The 19,646-nt window shown below is 41.9% G+C and overlaps 1 protein-coding gene across 6 annotated transcripts in view; it reads right to left on the reverse strand.

Annotated features, from left to right (window-relative positions):
- The window catches only part of tnk2b (tyrosine kinase, non-receptor, 2b), a 101,596-nt gene that overhangs the window by 5,246 nt on the left and 76,704 nt on the right, over nucleotides 1–19,646 (reverse strand). For 3 of the 6 annotated variants that reach the window (XM_049597255.1, XM_049597252.1, XM_049597254.1), the window contains 12 exons: nucleotides 18,496–18,659; nucleotides 16,488–16,607; nucleotides 16,010–16,136; nucleotides 15,733–15,879; nucleotides 13,506–13,600; nucleotides 12,991–13,185; nucleotides 12,609–12,700; nucleotides 11,116–11,238; nucleotides 10,367–10,800; nucleotides 8,829–10,049; nucleotides 5,930–6,025; nucleotides 3,266–3,396 (listed from right to left, as the gene is read on the reverse strand). In XM_049597255.1, the coding sequence (XP_049453212.1) occupies nucleotides 3,266–3,396; nucleotides 5,930–6,025; nucleotides 8,829–10,049; nucleotides 10,367–10,800; nucleotides 11,116–11,238; nucleotides 12,609–12,700; nucleotides 12,991–13,185; nucleotides 13,506–13,600; nucleotides 15,733–15,879; nucleotides 16,010–16,136; nucleotides 16,488–16,607; nucleotides 18,496–18,659 (2,945 nt within the window). The remainder of the gene's footprint in view (nucleotides 1–3,265; nucleotides 3,397–5,929; nucleotides 6,026–8,828; nucleotides 10,050–10,366; nucleotides 10,801–11,115; nucleotides 11,239–12,608; nucleotides 12,701–12,990; nucleotides 13,186–13,505; nucleotides 13,601–15,732; nucleotides 15,880–16,009; nucleotides 16,137–16,487; nucleotides 16,608–18,495; nucleotides 18,660–19,646) is intronic. The other 3 variants (XM_049597257.1, XM_049597258.1, XM_049597256.1) reach the window with 2 other exon arrangements.

Here is a 19,646-nt window from a genome sequence, read left to right on the forward strand (position 1 = left end):
TTCTGCAACTCACACCATAACAGTCTAGACCTCTCCACAGGTGAGAGGAAAAATTTGTATCATATATATATATAAAATTCTATAGAAAAGATCAGCACAGCAGAAAACTTTCTCAGTCTAGCAGCCAAATATGATTCTTAGCCTCATTAATGGAGCACACCATGATTGCATCAGTCTGCTGCCTGTCTGCCTGCTGTTTATGTCTGCTATTAACTTTTTCAGGTAACTTACAATAAATCATTTTGGTGGAGGGAACACTGTCAGCAATTAGGTTGAGCTAGGAACCAGATATTTAAATGATGTGTTGTCCAAAGACAGATGTGACGAAGGTTACCCCGTGCCATCATGTGGAGCAACGTCTTGAGTGACAGAACGGCCAGACGTGCTCAATGAGCTTAACCGTCACACTGACAGACAAAATGCCACAGATGCAATATGAAACATCTGGGCCAAGTCTTAAAAGAATAATTCACCCCAAAATGACCATTTGTACATCAATAACTCACCCTGTGTTACACTGAATTCATGAAGAAAATGTTTTTCTTGCAAGAACAGAGAAAATTCTTGATGAACTTCATCGGGGTCCATGTTTAACATCTGCAAAGCTATATTATAACAGCTGTTTACAAATGTACACAAGTTGTCTGGTATGATCAAAGTCTCATTTACGGCTGGGCGATATAATGGCTATGTACGATATATGGATATACATTTTCAAACAAGATATAAATTTAGACAACACCATTTGTATCGATACAGGGTTACGTTGCATCGCATAATGCCAGCAATCTCTCCTCTGTCACAGAGCTGCTCCTCTGTTCAATCTGCAGTGAGACATCGGTCTACGTGTTGAACGTGCTATGCTAACTCAGTCTGTGATGGATGAAATGACCGTAATAGTACATGTGCAGTACAGCACTGTGCTGCATGTGTGGGAGACAGAGCTGCTTGATCGTGTCAGGTGAGCGTTTGTTTGCGAGGTGGTTCATAGCGCATTGCTGATCTTCTTGGTAGCTGTAGTCTAATGTGTGACACTGAGACAGCGCCTGGATGACGGTTAATTTCATATACAAGATGCAGACAGCGAGTCTCTCCTTCCCTCCCTCGGCCTCTCTGTTGATGCGGTGCATGAATGAGATCAATAACCTAAATAAATAAAATATTTATATTATTTTCCAGCATTAGATTCATTTGAAAGGCCAACAGATGGAAAATGATTTTTTAACTCCCTCACAAAGATTTTTAATTGTTTCAAACCTACTTGATACTTTTATACTCATGTTACAGTTTTGTGTCCTGTGCTGCAACCCTTTAAACCTCTGTAGCTCCAGTGATGTGTGCAAAAAGTTTATTTTATACAATTTTTCATTGACATGTTGTGCAGCTGTATATTTTCAAACGGGAAAAAAATCCCTGTCTGCATTTTATTTTGATCAGAGTCTGTTTAAATAAAAGTGCATGTGACATCTTAAATGTGGCTTTGATTTGCTACTGAAAACATGTACCTCATTTTGTAGAAAATACTGAGATATACATTGTGTATCGCCAGTCAGCCTGAAAATACTGATATGAATTTTTGTCTATATCACCCAGCCCTAGTTTCATTTATGCATTTGTACGCTCAGTGCTTCTCAAACAGACAGCCCTTTCCGACGGTGAACAGAACAAAAAGTGAACCTTATCCTCTTGCACTCCACCCCCATTTTGTAGCAAAAACGCCTAAAATGACACACCCAAATTAAAATGACTGTAGCGTCTGAACCTAGGGGATACAGAGTTAGAGTAATGGGCCACTGAAGTCAGTAAAAAGTTGAAGATTTTGCCAAAGATAAAATAAAAATGATTTTCAGGATGAATAATTGTCTGTGTCTTCATCTGTGCAGGTAAATGACGCTGTGGGGCTGTAGGCACACTATCAATGAACACTCATTTCAAATTTGAAGAAGATTGCTCAAATTATGACCATTCTACAGTGTTTTTTCCATGAAAGGATCCAGGCAGAGCTCCAAAAGGTCGGTCACTCCGCTTCAAAACAGTATTATCAGTGATCAAACAACACTCAGCCAGCTTCTAACATTGTACCTTATTGAAATCAGGTGTCATTATGATAGCTGATGTTGTTTTTGACATAGAAACACCATAAAATATCACCAAATAAAGCCATATGAAACGTGAAAGTTATGATCCCACTTTCTAGACAGTATATCTCAGCCAAAAATAGTGGTAGGAGTGAGACTGGTACCTTTTATAATAGATCGCGAGTAATCCTTTACTTTTCCCGTTGAAAAACGGCATGACATGACTTGTCATCGTGATTTTGGACTTCTTGTGTTTAGGCTGCTCTGGTGCGAAATACATAATAAATAAAAGAAAAATGATGTTAGTTTTGAAAAGTCGAGAGCTTCCTGAATCCGGCAATACCAAACATCACATGGTTTGATGACGTAGTGTGCCTGGGAGATACTATTTAACAGAGGGGGGGGGGGGAGCAAGGACGTCAGCGTCCTGGCGGAGTTAGAGAGGATTTATCTGAGCTCTCTCTCTCTTCAATGTAAGACTCCATTGACAAAAGTAAGAATTTTGCCTCGCTGAACACAGGAGCTGCTGGTCTACCACTGCCTCCATCAGTCAGTCTGTTTGTGTTATTGTGTGACTTTTGTGTATCCAAACTGACCCTTTAAAATACCAAAGTCACACAATAACACAAACTGACTAACTGATGGAGGCAGTGGTAGACCAGCAGCTCCTGTGTTCAGCGAGAAAAAAATACTGTTTTTGTCAATGGAGTCTGGCTTTGAAGAGAGCTCAGGTGAGTTTCACTTTGTGTTCAGTTCCCCGTTGGAAAAGGCCGTCTGTTTGCTAAGTACTGAGCTCATGACCTGATAAATAATATTTGGATTATACTGCACAAGTTGTTTGAGAGTCCTTAAAGTCATGTTTTGGTATAGTTTTGCTGTAGTTAAATGTGGACCCCTATGGCTTCACAGCGGAGGCATGAGAAAACAGTTTTCTTAACTAATTCAGCCTAGCACAGGGTGAGCAACTGATACACACCTTGTCATTTGGGGTGTGAAGTTTTCCTTTAAATGTACATTAAAGTCTCTTGGTGCTGTATGCAGTGACAAAGCCTAAGTATTTAATAAGTCGGATGGATGGATAGTCATTGCTCGCCAGTGACACGAGAGAACAACCCATTAAAAGTTACAGACTCCATGTGGGATGTCATGGCCCAAAGTTCAGCAAACAAAGCTACAGGACACAGTACCTCTGTCTTGTTGTGGATCCATAGTTATCTAACATCTGAGTGCTGGCCACCTCCAGGTTCCAGTCACACATCTCCAGCAGCTTTAGACACTCTGACTTGCTCCTCAGACCCAAACAGAACAACTGCTCCACCTGCAGAGAGATGGATAACAAAGTTAAAACACAGGTGTTCAAAGGAGCCAGCAGGAGGGACGAATAGGAGGGATGAGATGGGACAATAAAGCAGGGTCACACTGTCAGGGACCGTCATAGAAAAGAGCTGCATCTTCCTTTAACTCCTTCATGAGAGTGTGTTGCAGCAGCAGTGAGCACACTGTAATATTATGTCCATCATAATACGAGCTCAGCGTCTCCTCTGTATCGTCTAAACTTTGCCTCCACTATTAAGGAGCGCTTGAGTGTTCCCTTGTGTCCACTGCCATCCACACACCTCCTCCATCCTGCCACAGTGGCCCCGAACACAGGCGGCTAACGGTGCTGAACACTGCTGGAGACACATCAGTGAATCTATAGGCTGTTTTCTTTTTATTTATAGTCAGCTCATTGCACCAGTAATGACCTGATCCTCCCTCAAGGTTCAAGTTACTCTTATCATTTCTTGATGTGAACTAATAAAGTAAAAAACAACATTCAGCAACTTTGAATGACGACCTGTTTGAAGTCATATCCTGTACAAAAAAAAAAAAAAATTACAGAGCAGGAGTGAAGTTGTGACCTGAGCTGCAGTGATGTGGATCTCTGAGGACCCATCTGCAGCTCAGCAGTGTTTACCCCTGATGACTCTGCTTCTCTGTTAGTAACTGCAACGCTGCGACATAAACATCCACTTTATTAGGTCTTTATTCTGATGGGGTATTAAATGATTGCGGTCCATTATGCTGCGTAAAGTTTTGTTTAACCAGCTTAGTTTGACTTCCTGTGTGACAGTTTACTTTTATTAACACTTTGGGACTAATATTGTTTTTATTTGCTCCTGACTATGTAAGTATTTATCTCATGTCCTGAACTTAACACTATGAGCACAAAAACTAACAAGAGGTAGTAAAGGGTAATCAGATGTGTCAAAAATATAACTGAATACATCAATTAATACATAAACGTGTAAGCACTGAACTCTTTTTAAAACTTGTATGTCCTTTAACACTGCATCAACTTTGCCTCAGATTTTAACACTGATTCACACTTTTGATGATCATTAAATTCTTGTGATTAAAAAATCATGTTAAAATCATTTCTTGTTGATGTGTTCAAAGACGTCTTTTAGGGACGCATTCACACTGGCACTATTTGGTCCATTTTAAACGAACCCTGGTCCGCTTCCACGGATAGTTCGGTTCGTTTGGAGTGGTGTGAATTCTCATTGGAACTCTGGTGCAGACCAAACGAGCGAACTCTGGTCCGCTTGAAAACTGGGGGTCTCAGTTCAGTGAACCCTGGTGCGGTTTCCTTACAGTGGGAAATGCAATGCTGGACTATCCAGCGAACCAAAGAGAGGAAGTGACCGAGAGCACAGTGCCTTTTGGTATTTGGTGTTTTTGTGGTGACCAAGCCGGCTGAAGGGGATGGATTTCCGTTTTCGGTCCTGGCCAATCGATGAGCCGGGTTTTCTTCTTCCTCATGCTTTTTTTCCTTCCTGGTCAGTGGTCATTTCGGGCAATACCGCCCCCTAACAAGCAGCTGTTGTAACTGCGTGACGTTGTCCAGGCGGTTTGGTCAGTGAGAAAGTGAACCAAATCAAATGAAGGTCTGAAATTTTTTGGCATTCCCCGCCCAATTGAACCGAGTCCCCCGGACTATCCTGGTGTGAACACACCCTTAAACTGTATGCCCTGTTACATATTTCTTTTCTGTCTCATTTTGTTTTTTTGTTTGTTTGTTGTAATTTATTAACAACACCACAGATGGAAAAAAGCCTTTTGGCTAATTCTGACATTTTCTATACCGTGTTTATTTATTAATTTGCACTGTCCCTTGTTAATTAAACTAAACTAAATTAAATAATTACTTCTCCTTTAACCTCTAATCAGTTGGTTTAAAAAAAAAAATAGAGTGGCCTTCTCAAAACTTAATTAATTTATTCATCCTTTTTTTAATGTACTTTTGAGTTTTTAATAACTTTGTGAAAATGTTTATTAGGTGGAGGCTTCAAATGAACCCTCTGGGTTTTTTGCTTCTCCCTGCACTGTATTGCGTTATTCTTTTTCCTTGCCTTTTTTGAGTTTTAATTGTGCAAATCATAAACTAAATATTATAAGTTTTTAGCCTTTTTTACATTCTAAGAAAGGAACCATTAATACACATTGAGACAATATGAAGGGTGGCATGTCTAAAATTCATGTGTCACATTTTCTTTTCAATTTCAATGAAGAATCCCAAATTCAGAACAAAAACAAATAACAGCTTGTTTATTTTGGGCTTAAGATTTTCTGCTCAAGTCGGAAATTGAAAATGAAAAAACGGGCCGTGAACTTAATTTGATTTTGATATTTTTTTGTGATAAATCACTGAAATCAGCACGCCTATATTTGGCACAGGATTTATTTTCTTTCACACAAAACTGTTGCTACTTTTTTCTGATTTTGGATTCCCAAGTGAAACAATATATAGTTTTATAGTAATGGGCTGCAGTGTGTTTTTATAGTGTAATGATGATGAACATTCTCACCTTTAGATAATAAATAGCTTTCTGGACATTCCAGTTGTGGTTCTGGAGGGCGGCTTGGCACTCCTCTATTGTGACACCGTGCACTGCCTCCTGCACCTGAATCAATAACACAACATCAACAGTGTAAGTATCTGCAACATCCAGCAACACTCAGCAGCGCCACACACGGCTGCTTGTGTTAAGATGACATCATCTGTATCAACTTATGTACAAACACTTCCAAATCTGAAAATCAAGTAGGCCTTAAATCTCTGTTCTACTTGAAAAGATGATGTTTCTTTGGTTATTATCATTTTTGAGGGTGAAGTGTTCTTTAAAGCTAACTCTAATTTCACCAAGCTAACGCTAAGACTGTGTTCCTGCTTGTGATGCACTTCCCATTCACTGGCAGTGAAGCTTGTGAATGTTTAGTGCACGTCTGCTTCTTGCATTGAACTCTTTGCAGCACAGTTTATTTACAATGCCACATTCCCACTGCCCCTCGTGTGCAGCCACACATCTCAGTGTCCACTACAAAATGCCAAGTGCCTGATCGATGTGGAGTGTTTGGTGTTTTGCAGTGATCCTGCCTCCAGTCAAATCAGGTTCAATTGGTGTCAGGATCAATTGACCAGCAAAAAAAGAATCAATCAAACTCTGGTTCCTTGTCTTTTAAATTGAATTCACATTTTTTCATTGTGACGCTAATGAAAAAAAAAGTGTTTTTATGCCATAAAGTTTTGTGCTGAAATAATATTCAAAAGCAACTTTGTTTAATTAGTCTGTTTCATCCGCTTTCATAAGTTCAGCTCCAGTCTGAAAATGTTATTGTGCTGTTACACATCAATCATAATTTGGTTCTGATAATGATTTGAAGTTGAATAGGGAGGTTATCTGTTCAATTATGACATATTTGAGCAATTGCATTGAAAATGAAATTGCAAATTGCTCTTTCTCTGTCTCTACCAAAAGGGGAAACGCACACATATACACACACTATTTTCACTACAAGCTGTGGTCCGAGTGGACGACCAATAAAAATTACTGTCTGTTTCCCTCTTGTGTTTAGAGTACAGGCGAATGTAGCATACTGTACATCATAATGTTAATATTTACATGTACACATTCAAAAGGTTAATTAACTGCGAGAATACACAAGTTTCAACTGAGGAGTCAAGCAAGTAATATATCAAATATGCACCGCAATCTATAACATTTCATTTAAAATCGATCCTGCTGTATTAAACTGAACATCGCACTGATGGTTCAGCTTTTAGCTTCATCTCACTATTATAAAGCCGAACTCTCTCACACTAGTGATCACAAACAAAGAACAGCTGACAATCTAATTTAGGAACTGTACTTCTTATCCCTTTTAAACCCTATTTTCTTGTGTTTTTGTGTGGAGATAACTATTTTTTAAGTTGGTCCTGTGTTGGGTGAGAGGGCAGCACTTGGAGCATTTGGTATCAATGTACGTCCACTAATAGAGCTTGTTTTTGCCACTGACAGGTTCAGATTGTTATTCTAAGGGCTCATCCATCCATCCATCTATCCATTTTTATCCACTTATCCTGGGCCGGGTCACGGAGGCAGCAGGCCGAGCAAAGCACCCCAGACATCTCTCTCCCCAGCAACGCTTTCCAGCTCCTCCTGGGGGACCCCAAGGTGTTCCCAGGCCAGATGAAATATGTAATCCCTCCAGCGTGTTCTGGGTCTGCCCCGGGGCCTCCTACCAGTGGGCGCCTCCAACAGGAGGCGCCCAGGAGGAATCCTGATCAGATGCCCAAACCACCTCAACTGACCCCTTTCGATGCAAAGGAGCAGCAGCTCTACTCCGAGCTCCTTCTAGATGTCTGAGCTCCTTACCCTATCTCTAAGGCTGAGCCCAGCCACCCTACAGAGGAAACCTATTTCAGCCGCTTGTATCTGCGATCTCATACTCTCGATCACTACCCAGAGTTCGGTGAGGGTTAGACCGTAGATAGACCAGGAAATTGAAAGCTTGGCCTTCTGGCTCAGCTCCCTCTTCACCACAATGGGCCGGCGCAGCGCCCGCATCACTGCAGAAGCCGCACCGAACCGCCAATCCATCTCACACTCCATTCTACCCTCGCTCGTGAACAAGACCCCGAGAAATTTGAACTCATTTATGCTTAACATTAAATACAGAGATGGATGCCTTCTGTCTGAGTCATTTTCGTCACACTGTGCTTGTAAATGATTTTTCAGGTTTGCATATGTATTTATTTTAGGGGGCAAATGCATGTGAAATACTGGCACTGTCGAGCCCTGACTCCAACACACCAACACAACTCCAGCTCTCACTTAACGTTTCTACAGTTGTCCTCCTGCAACAAGTGACTCCTTGCCTGATTTCACAACGAGACTTTCCTCGAGCAGGACTTGGTTTCACACAATAACTAACAGACAAGATTGAGCAAATAGTAAAGAAAACACTTCATTTCTCTGAAGAGGTGCTTTCCATAATGCTGTCAGTCACTTACAATCACAATCTGAGCCTGTCAGTGACCAAAAAACAAACACTTATAGTCAACATAAATTGACGATACCAAATGCCCCAACTGATTACTCTGCAGCCTCTTTCTGCCTTCTGCAGCTCTCTCTTAATACTGGCCCAATTTTAAGAAATGGTTGTTCCCATTAGTCACTTAGACACTAAAACCTGGGAAAAAGTTGTCTAAGTTTAAGGATATTGAAGTTTTCCTTTAAGGAGGACATGAGGTCAACTTCATATTGCAGCTAAACCATCCATCATGAGAGAGAGAGTGAGCAGACTTAGCACTTTAATTACTGCAGCAATAAATACCTTTCAGGAGACGATATAAATCATAGAATTATACACAGTATATTTCAAATCATAAGTTACAAAAGGCAATCTAAATATCTCCGGCCTTACCATTTTGACCCTGTCAGCTGAGTTCCATCCACCGTCTGTCCTGATGCAGGAAGCAGTGACTGCCGCCGCTGTCAGCCCGTCTGAGCAGACGCGAGGGAGACTAACTGATGTCTTCATCCCTGACCGAAGCCCACCCAGACTGCTGTTATTGTTGGAGGAGAAATTAGCCTTCAGCTCGCCTGGCTGGACAAGCCCCTGTCCCTGGGTGTGTCCATGGAGAGTCTGGCTGCTGACCACCATGGGTCTGACGGTGGCGGTGTTAGCTTGCCGTAAAGGCCTCTCCTCCACACCGCTGGCAGGCAGGCTCTCTGCCTCCCTGAAGAAGCGGTCGTAGCGGTCAAGGTACGGGGGCCGCTCTGGTAGAAGGTAATAGTGAGTGTTACTGACTTTACGTCCATCGCGGACAATGGGGAGGATACAGGGGCCCTTGCTGGCGGCGTCCTTCCCCTGCGCCTGCGCCTGGATCACTTTGGGTGCAGCATATTTAGGATCTGAGGCAAAGCTGTGTGTGGTAGGCATGAGTTTACCCGGAGATGTGGAGAGGTAGGAGCCGTAGGTGTGTGTGGGGGGGCAGGAGGTAAGAGGAGCCTGCATGGTGGTGGGGCTGACAGAGTACACTCTCTGCTGGGGGGAGCCCACTACCAGGCCCATGGGGCTGGGAGTCCTGGAGCCCGGCTGGGACAAAGGGTCCCTGGGAGGGATCATAGGTGGTCGTTCCTGGTTTGAGCCTGAAACCTCCTCTATGGGGTCAGCTGGCGTCGGTGACAGGGAGAGATCCCTTGACCAACGAGCAGATGTGTAGTCACCCCTCTTTATGGGGCGAGGGGGGATGGGGACACGTGGGGGGATCTGGGGTCTGTCCTCATTGGAGGAGAAGACACTCTGGTGTCCCTCCTGTGTCTGTGGAGTCTGAGGACATGAGACTGAGCTCTGGGATGGCGAGCTTGACCGTGCAGCACTTCCACTCGGTACATTGAGCCTTCTCATGCACTCCTGCTGGAGTTCCTGGAAGATCTCTGCTGACTGGGAGAAGGAGGTGGACAGACCTTGGCTCTGCTTGCTGGGGAGAAACAGGTTGTCCTCCAGGCCTGATCTGTCTGGACCCCTGGAGACAAGAGCGTCACACTCCACCTTCTGTCCAGAGTAGAGAGTCTCATCTGGGTTATGGACTTCACTCTGCTCCTCTTCATGCTGCTGCTCCGAGCTGTTGATGGAGCTCACCTTAGAGGAGAAACAAGATTTACAACTTCAGTACATGTTACTGTCCATGTAGTTGATATCAGAACAGGAGATACACGTCTAACGTCTGTTAAACTCTGGCACAATGTGAAATGTACTGTGTCATTAGGGGTGCAACAATCCATCAATGTGGATCAATGCATTGATTCAGCGATCCAACATTGATGCTAAGTGAAAGGAGATGGCATCTTCTTCTGTAACTGGTTGAGTTAAATTGGCAGATGATATCATCTTGTATCGATCACAAGCCCCTGAACTGAACTGAATCAACCTGGGGTTTGTGTCACCTCCTACCGTACCTCCATATCGTCTTCGTCTTGGGCTACATCATCATAGGCTGGGGGTGGAGGTAAAGGCCGGGCGTCCCAGTCCACTACAGGTGTTGGGTGAAGGGGGCGGGGCAATGATTTAGATGGACTCTGAGGTGGAGTCCGGTCCAGGATGTTCTCTGCTTCCAACGCTAGCTTTGCCAGTGAGGGAATCTGAATTTCAATCACAGGGGAGGGGGATGGTGTGGGTGAGGGGAACTCCTCCCCAAAGTCAATGAGGGACACTTCACTGTTGGGGTTGTGGCCTGAGCCTGAAATCCGGCCGCCACTCTGTTTGGAGGCAGAGACCCAGGCAGCAGGTTTCAGTTTTAAGCCTTTCACAGAACCCGTTTTACGAAGCGATAATCTCTTTAGTCCTGCCGAAGTCAGATCCTCATCGTCGTTTACTGGATCGTAGCAAGGCTCTGGAGAGACACACACACACACACACACACACACACACACACACACAGTACGTTCATTATTTCACTGAAACACAATCAGAGAGTGATGACACCGATGCTTTTTAAGGTCACACAACAAAATACAAGACGCACTCCAAACAAAGTCTCCAGGTTCAGAGTTAGTCCTGTTGTGCACAGCAAAGACACTGCACATCTGTTAGAGGGACACAGAGGTGGAAAGATGGAGGACAGTGATGTTACGACAGGAAATAAAAGAAGGTGATAGACTCACTGCAAAGACAAGCAAAGGAAGAGACCAAAAACTATGGGATGTACCTTTGAGGAGTGGAGCTAGGAGGGAACAGAGAGGGCAGGAGCAATGGGTGAGGAGCTGCTGAGAGAAACCAGACTTACTCTTGATTAACAATGATGGTTGAGGAGGGCGGGGCGGAGGCTCCTCTGGAGAATCAAAAGCAAATACCGCCACCGCAAAAGAAGAGACAGAGGAAAAAAAGACAGCAGCAAAGATGGGAAGATTAGAAAGAAGCAGGACGTAAATGTTAGATTATTATTAATGTTCTGGCAGCAAGAAAAATGAAAAGAAAGTTATTTGGTGGACGTTTTTTCCAAAGCAAGATCTGCATTGCTACAACCTTTAAACTTAAACCTATGAGCCATGATGTTAAGAAAATGATAATAATTAACAAAAAAACAGGATAGCTGCACCTTTAAATGTTGAATCTGATTATTTCGCAAGTGATCGACAGGCGTATTTAGAGCAAATACATTTGCAGATACAGATACAGAGGTTAAACAACTCTGATAGATATTCAACACGTTCTCGTCCCAACTCATCAAATGCCACCGCTTTGTCAGAGGAGCTACATGACTAGATATTTTAGTATGACGCGCTAGATACCCTGCTGCGTTTTGGACATTCAGGGATGGTGTGTTCACTTACACTTGTTAGATGCATTTTGTCTTCTACTTGTTTTGTATTTATTTGTTCTTTTAAATGTCATTTATTTAAAAAAAAAAAAAGTCTAGATATTCACTTATTCATTTACGCCCTTTACATTATGTTAGTTGATGGCAAAGTTACAAACTGACACTGCCCGCTGTGTGTCTGTATGCCCATACCAAATTCTGGTATGACATGACAACATTATTTCAAAGTGAGGCCTATAGAGTGTAGTTTCAGTGTCAGCACACAAACTCTGCCCAAGACTTTTAGCTCATTAGCAAAACGCTAAACGAGTGTGGATCAGCCATTCCAACCCTTTGACATAAAACAACATGAAGCAAAGGACACTGTTAGAAATCTTTTTACTCTCAAAAGACAAAGCCAAACTCAGAGGCCTCAGGTCAAAACATGATTTAGAAAAACTTGTTCAGGCTTTTATTTCCTGCAGCGTTGACCGCTGTAATGATCTATTCACAGGCCTTCTTATAAAGACAGTCATACAGCTTTAGCTCGTACAAAACGCAGCTGCTGGAGTTCTTATGAAAACCAAAAGAAGTGACCACATTACTCTGAAACTTAAGTTCTTACACTGGCTTCTGATAAGTTACAAAATTGACTTGAAAGCACTGCTGCTTGTTTATAAACCATTAAATGTGTTTCAGCAGTCAACACCTGCTACACCTCTCAGATCACTGCAGAGAAACATGTTGGTAAAACCTACTGTAAGAACTAAACATGGCGAAGTAGCATTTAGCTGCTGTGCTGCTCGGCTCTAGATACAAAATGATCTTAGTAGACTGCTGATCTTTATTATGGTCATCATTCTGATGTGGTTTAAATATTTATTTGGAGCTCCTATACTCACTTCTAGCTCGTCCTGGTAGCTGCGTGGGCCGAGCATTACTGAGGTCCACACTCAGGACATCAGGAGGATCCATGGGATTACCGAGGTACAAACTGCAGGGAGGAGAGAACAGACTTAATTACAGTAAAAGTCAATTCAGTGAATCTACTCAACCTTGGTGTTTGCAGTAAGACGTCTATAATACTGTGCCACTGCCACCTATTGGGGAGAGTCTATCATTACAACTCAGGAAAAACTACTCAGACTTTTAACTCCTCACTTCCAACATGGGGCATAATTATGATAAATATTTATGAAGACATTTGGATCATGTAAAAACCTCTGTGGGTGCAGTTTGGTGCTGAATTCAGATGACACTAAATGTTAATAAACTGGTCCTTACTCGTCGATCCTGTCAGGGAAGCCCCAGCAGCGATGAGGGTTGCTGTCTCCGTGTCCTGTGTGGATGAAGCTGTTCTTCAGCGGCCGGCTGATGTCATGAGCTGATAAACCCGCTACTGATGTCACCACGTTTCTGGGGAAAGGTCCGACCTTAAGGGTCCGCTTGTTTTGACCTCGCCACCAGTAGTTCTCTGCCCTGAAAGACACAGAAAATACTGAGGATGAAACATAGAGAGTCATCTGTGGGGCTTTACCACAACGAATAAATCTGCTGGACATTTAACATTTTAATATTTACAGTGTAGTGCATTTAGCTTGATAGACAATAAATACATTTTGATTAGTGAGCATTGATGAGCTGGGTAGTTGGAAAAGACCAATAGGCTGTTATTATTTATGGAATGGAGATGCATTTTATTTTTCCTTTAAGCAGTGTTTATGAGTAATACAGCTAGCTGGTACAGATTTGGAGGAGGGCCTCTTATTTCAAAGTCTAAAGCACTTGTTAACACCCACCTCCCCTCTATGATGGTGATGACATCATTGACCTGGATCAGGAGTTTGTCGGGTTCGTCAAAGTCCTGCAGAGCACACATGTCTGTGGGCATGGTCTGATAAACACACACCAACAAAGACACACAAAAAACACAAATTAGACACCACAGTAAATTTTAACGTGGCAAACATTTATGATTCATGAGGTCGTATTGTAGCTGGTTGTCAATCTCCTTTATGCACTTCCAACATGAGGGAATGTTTCAGCTTCTGCTTTGCAGTAACTCCACTAGGTGGAGCCAAAAGTCCATTTATGCCATGATGGATTGCTGAGGAAATACTGAGCTCTCTCCCTTAAGGTGTTAAGATGACTTTTGAAATGTATTAAACAAGGGATTACTGATTGCATGCCCTAAAATGTAATTTGTTATGTATTCCAATTGATTACTCAAGTTAAATAATGTATTCTAAATATTAATTCTAAAGCCAATTTTCTGGGAAATTTAGTCAACACTTGCATTTGGGAATCACCTTATTACTGTCTTTAGAGAAGAAGAATCTGCAAGCACTCAAAACAAAAATGTTTTGTCTTGCAACTGATTGTTTAATGAAAAATGGATTCACCAGAGACCAAAGAGTCCAGTTTTCATTTATCCTCATTTCCACAGCTTCAGTTAACCACAGCATCTTTAGATGCAGAGAGCAACCTGGTTGATTACAAGCAGACTTTGCAATTCTGACAGCGTCCTGGCCGTACGTCTCCTCTGCCACTCTCAAGTGGTGTGTGGAACGTACACTATGCACACACAAATGGCTGCACATCTTTTTAAAATCTGTTTATGGGGAATCCATGCCTCATATACATTTTAGAGCAAAAAAAGAAACAAAAACAAATGAAGTAATCCCTTCAAGTTATCTAAAGGTCCAGTGTGTACCATTTAGATGGGTATATTGGCAGAAATTGAACATAATATAATATGTATGTTTTCTGAACTGTTTAATCACCTGAGAATAAGAATTGTTGTGTTTTCTTTTCCTTAGAATGAGCCTCGTCCTCGTCTACAGAGATCGCCATGTTGCCTTGCCATGTTTCTACATTAGCCCAGATCGGACAAACCAACTCTAGATAGGACCACTCATATTTTTGCGTCAGTCACTGTAGTTAGCAGCTCTTCCACGACAACAATGTCAGAAAAACACTGATTATTTAAATGTGAAACTGCTTTATTCAGTGTTTTTGCCAGTGTAAATCACCTGGTCTGGAATTATCTGTGGATAATTTGGCTCATGGTAAAAACCTCCTGAACAATGAACACTGAAGGAATTCTAACCAGAAGTTTGAAGTGGTTGCAATCTGCAGTCCTCACCACTAGATGCCACTAAATCATCCCAAATCTTACACACACGACCTTTAAAAGACAAAAATGTATTCTCAATATCACAAATTTAAACTGTACCAGAATACAGTATTGCTTTATATTTATAACAGAGAGTGTGCCAGTAAACCTGGAACTCCGTTAGCGCTTTTAGCACTTCCGGTTCTCTCGTCTAAAAGTCAATACGTTTTTTGAATGGGATTTTGGTAAAATGCCTCAAATAAGGTCTGTGGTTAACAAAAGCTTAAGCGAGTTTCAGGTTTTGTTCTACGACATAAAACACGTCAGTAAATACCCTACTTGTGAATTTTGAAGCTTTTACGTGTTGAAAAAAAGGTGGTTGCTAACAAGCTGCTCAATACGACTACAAATCCTGTCAGGGACATTAAACGTCATCATCCCCAACAGGTGAGAGTGCTGGCAGTCCGCCATTACAGCTTCTTATTTAGCTTAAACAGTCTGATTTCCCCATTATACAATGTTTTTAAAATAAAGTGGCCAAAATCAGTTGAAAGCTTAGTGGCGGTGATGGTCAAGAGTCATGCGACCGTGGAGTAGTCATGTAATCTGTTAAAGCCTAACGTTAGGTTTTTACTTCTGGCAATCGCAAAGTGTTCATATGTTAGGATTATCTCGCTGAACAAAACCTGTAAGTATCATAAACTTGTGTTAGCCACAGAGCTTATTTTCTGACATAATCCAAAACGCAATGCAAAAATCAGATTCACTTTCTCTTCTGGGAACCAGTGCGATGCTAAACTAAAACCAGCTTTTGACGTCAGCCCTGGCACACTATATTTATAACTTATAATTATAATATATTTAACGCCCTGGACAGACACCTTTGGCTGCTCAAACAACAGCTCTCCTACCTCAAGCAGGAACTCTCGCAGGGCGACAAAGGTGGGTCTGTCGTCTGGTTTCTGAGCCCAACACTGCAGCACCACATTATAGATATCCTGCGGACAGTCCTCAGGCTTTGGGAGGCGTTCACCTTCTTTATCGATCTTGTGCAGGATCTAGGGTTATTTTTGACCAGGGAGAAACAATTGAAAGAGGACAACCGAAGAATAAATCAGTTACTTTAGCTACAAGACCATTTTGTATACATACTGTAAATGTCAATATTTCTTTGCTGTGCGTGTTTACCTGGCTCCCATTGAGGCCCAGCCAAGGCTCCTGGCCATGTGTGAACATCTCCCAGAGAGTGACTCCAAACATCCACGTGTCTGTAGCATGGGAGAACGTTCTGGTCTTCAGGCTCTCCGGGGCGCACCTGCAGCAGGACGAACAACAAACTTCAACTTGAATATTAAAAGCATTTTTTAAAGGTGCACCGTTTCTCTAAACTTATAATAAAATCACACATGTACATGAATGAAAACAGTACAAAGAAGATGGATTGCTGGCTGCTTGGCCGAAGCAAAATTTGGGATAGACACCAAAACAAAACAGCAAGCATTGTTTTACAAGAATGATCATCATGGCTGGAATGCAGCTCTGACCGATCACATCTCTCTGTGGAAACTTTCCGCAATAAATTAAAGCACGTTCACACCCTAACCACTAAAACCACTTGTATCCCTATAGTACAGCAAGTCCAGCTCTGCTCTCTACGTCCACCCACCATGCAAAGGGGACCTTTCGATGCTCCTGCATGACGTAGTGCTCGTGGTTGTTGGGCAGCGCCCTCATCAGGCCAAAGTCCCCGATCTTTACTCTGTGAGCCGACGCCAGCAGGATGTTCCTGAAGAGAGAGGGTCAAATGTTTTACTGTTTTATGTACATTTGTAAACTCATAAACTCAACCTGGACCCTGTGTTCCCATTTTTTGGTGCCCAAGTGACAAATGGAGAGAACAGTTTTTAAACTTTGTTCAGCATAGGGGGGTTGCAATGGTATATTTTCACAGTACAATAAATGTCTCAGAAAATAGCACAGCTTCAAGGTATTACGCAATTATCACCATGTTCAGCCTTGAAGGTTGAACATGAGCTTTAATATAATAAAACTTGAAACAATTATTGTAATGGAAGTATATGTATAAAGTTTGACAGACAGGCAAGCAGGAAAGAAGATGTGCAGGTGACATTCTTCATCCGGTTGCATTTGTTTCAAAACCATATCACGGTATATTACTGTAACTCTTGTAGAGTGCTGAGCGAGACTGCTGCAGCCGGCAACGGAGAAACAGGCTGCAATGTAGCCACTCAGCCATTCGACCCGGAAAATAATCAGAATCTAAACACCTTTAATTGTCATTGTATCATTAAAAAACACAATGAAATTAGGAGAGCTACTCCTGAAAGGTGCTGACAGTTAAAACCACGTCCTCCTTACATTCAACCATCCAATCCTCACACTAATAAATAACAGACAATAAATGATGAAAGTATAATGGGTAAAAAACTACACATATTACGACCGTGAATATTGCACATAAAGTGTAGTAATTACACCCATAAAAAAAGCTTCATCCTGTGTATTTGAATTCGGTCAAAATCCTTATTGCTGTGGGGAAGAAGCTGTGATTGAGTCTGTTTGTCTGAAGTGCCTTCCAGAGGCACTACAGATCAGATGAAAAGTACCGAAGTTTCCCATAAACATACATGTCTTTTATTCAGTACAGTATGACTTACACATACCCTTTTTAGCACTGCAGTATAAAGTAATTTTTGGGGAATTTGGGATGTAGCTGTCACTATTGTATAACCTTATAACCACAATTTAAAGAGACTGCCAGTTGATTTTAACTCAAGTGGCGTACCACTAACGCCATAAATACACTCACAGACGCTCCCAAAGCCCCCCAAATACAACAGCAACAACGAAGATGAGGAAAGAAAACTTTAGAACACCGAGAAATCCAAGCAGTAGCATAGGATCCACTAAAAATAAATGCATTAACTTTGTTAGAATGTTAGAGAATTGTTGTGGACATATGTTTTGTTTTTTTAATCAAGACTTATTTATTTGACCATTTGTTGAGAGGAGAATGAATCATCAAAATGAACTTGACCTTAAATATGAAATTTAAATCCCATTATGGTTTTGGTGAACGGTTACAACCCTAGGAGATGAAGAAAACAGATTTTTTTAATGGTCAATTCCCGTTCAGAACGGGATCCAGTCACATAAAATACAATCCATGTGATCCTGAAACTCAGGACAGGTTCTAACTGAAGGCATCAAATAAACCTGGGATGTATCAGGAATACAATTAAGATCTTCAAAAAGTCCTGTGTTTAAAACCACAGCTTTAACTGTGAAAGTGACTCATTTTTACCAGCCATTAAGATTTTTCTCAGGCATCTACGTCGTGTCAACAGTTAAGTGAAAGTGACTAATTTGGGCAAGACCAAAAACTTAGACCACCCAGTGCAGCCAGCCAACCTGTGACTCATTTTACTTGCGGGCCAAGTCTCCCTGTAATGGCCTGTAAATTTTTGGGTGGAGGAGAAGGAGAAGCAATATAAATAATTCAACATACCAGTAAAAAAAAAAAAAAAAATCCCTGAAAGAAAAACAGGTTTTATAGAGACTGTGAGAATACACCCTCTTTAAAGAATAAGTCTTGACCTTTTCACAGCTGCTGAAATGTGTAAAGTCCACCTTAAAAAGTTTTGTGCCCCTACCTGGCTGCCAGGTCCCTGTGGATGAACCTCCTCTGCTCCAGATAGGCCATGCCACAGGCCACCTGTACAGCATACTGACACAGAGTGTGGATCAACACCGGGCCCTGTGGACGAACACATCGCAGACGCTCCAGCAGAGAACCCAGAGGAGCCAGCTCGGTCACCTTCAGGACACGGAGAGAGGAGGAGGAGATAGAGTGGGTGAAAAGAGGAGTATGGCAGCAAAAAGCAGAAGGACAGGAAGAGGAAGAATGATATAGAAGAATGTAACAGAAAACACTAAAGCAGAGAAAGAGACGTTGGCAGTTGGTAATCATAACATGATTAAAAAAAAAAGGCAGTATACATTAAACTTATGCCAGAGGAAATAACTAGAAGGTAACAGCATGAAAACAACAGGGCTAAAATGTCAGCCCTAATTTTAGTCTTCCTCTCCCTTCCTGTCTCATTCTCTCTTTGTTCACTGTCTACCCTCATGACAAAGACCCTAAAGGGTAACCTAGACCCTATTTGCCTATGTTTTTGTGTCTAAGTGACTAATGGAGACAGCAGTTTTTGAAATTGATCCAGTGCTGAGCAAGAGCGCTGCAGCTGGCTGCAATGAAACCACTCAGTGCATATTCGCACTGTCAATTTGGGTCCACTCAAACTGCTTGTTTTTGCCACTGACAGGCTCAGAATATTATTCTGAGTGTCCAACAACATTATGGAAAGGATCCCTACAGAGACAGACATTTTTGTTACAGAGTAGGATCATTTTTATTTAACCAGAAACAGCCCCAAAATCACTATCATCAAACCCACCAGACTCCATTTAAATCAACGGAAATTTTAGTGTGTATAGAGCCAGCATATTTTCACATCTAACTGGATGAATTAAGGGTTTATTTCAACCCAACCAGAGCTGGTGATTGCTGGAACCGTGGGAAGATGAACCAGAATTACTTTCGTGAGTTTTATTTTGCTTCTGGTGACTTTGAATGAAGTGTGTTTAATGATGGTAAAATTACTTAAATGGAGTTTGGTAGGTTTGGTAGGCGATGGCGGTTTCGGGGCTGTAGCTGGTTTAACAAAAAGGTCTATCTCTGCAGGGATCCTTTCCATAATGTTATCAGACACTTAAAATAACAATCTGAGCCTGTCAGTGGCAA

This window comes from Epinephelus fuscoguttatus, linkage group LG15 (assembly GCF_011397635.1).
Source record: "Epinephelus fuscoguttatus linkage group LG15, E.fuscoguttatus.final_Chr_v1".
NCBI classification, from domain to species: domain Eukaryota; kingdom Metazoa; phylum Chordata; class Actinopteri; order Perciformes; family Serranidae; genus Epinephelus; species Epinephelus fuscoguttatus.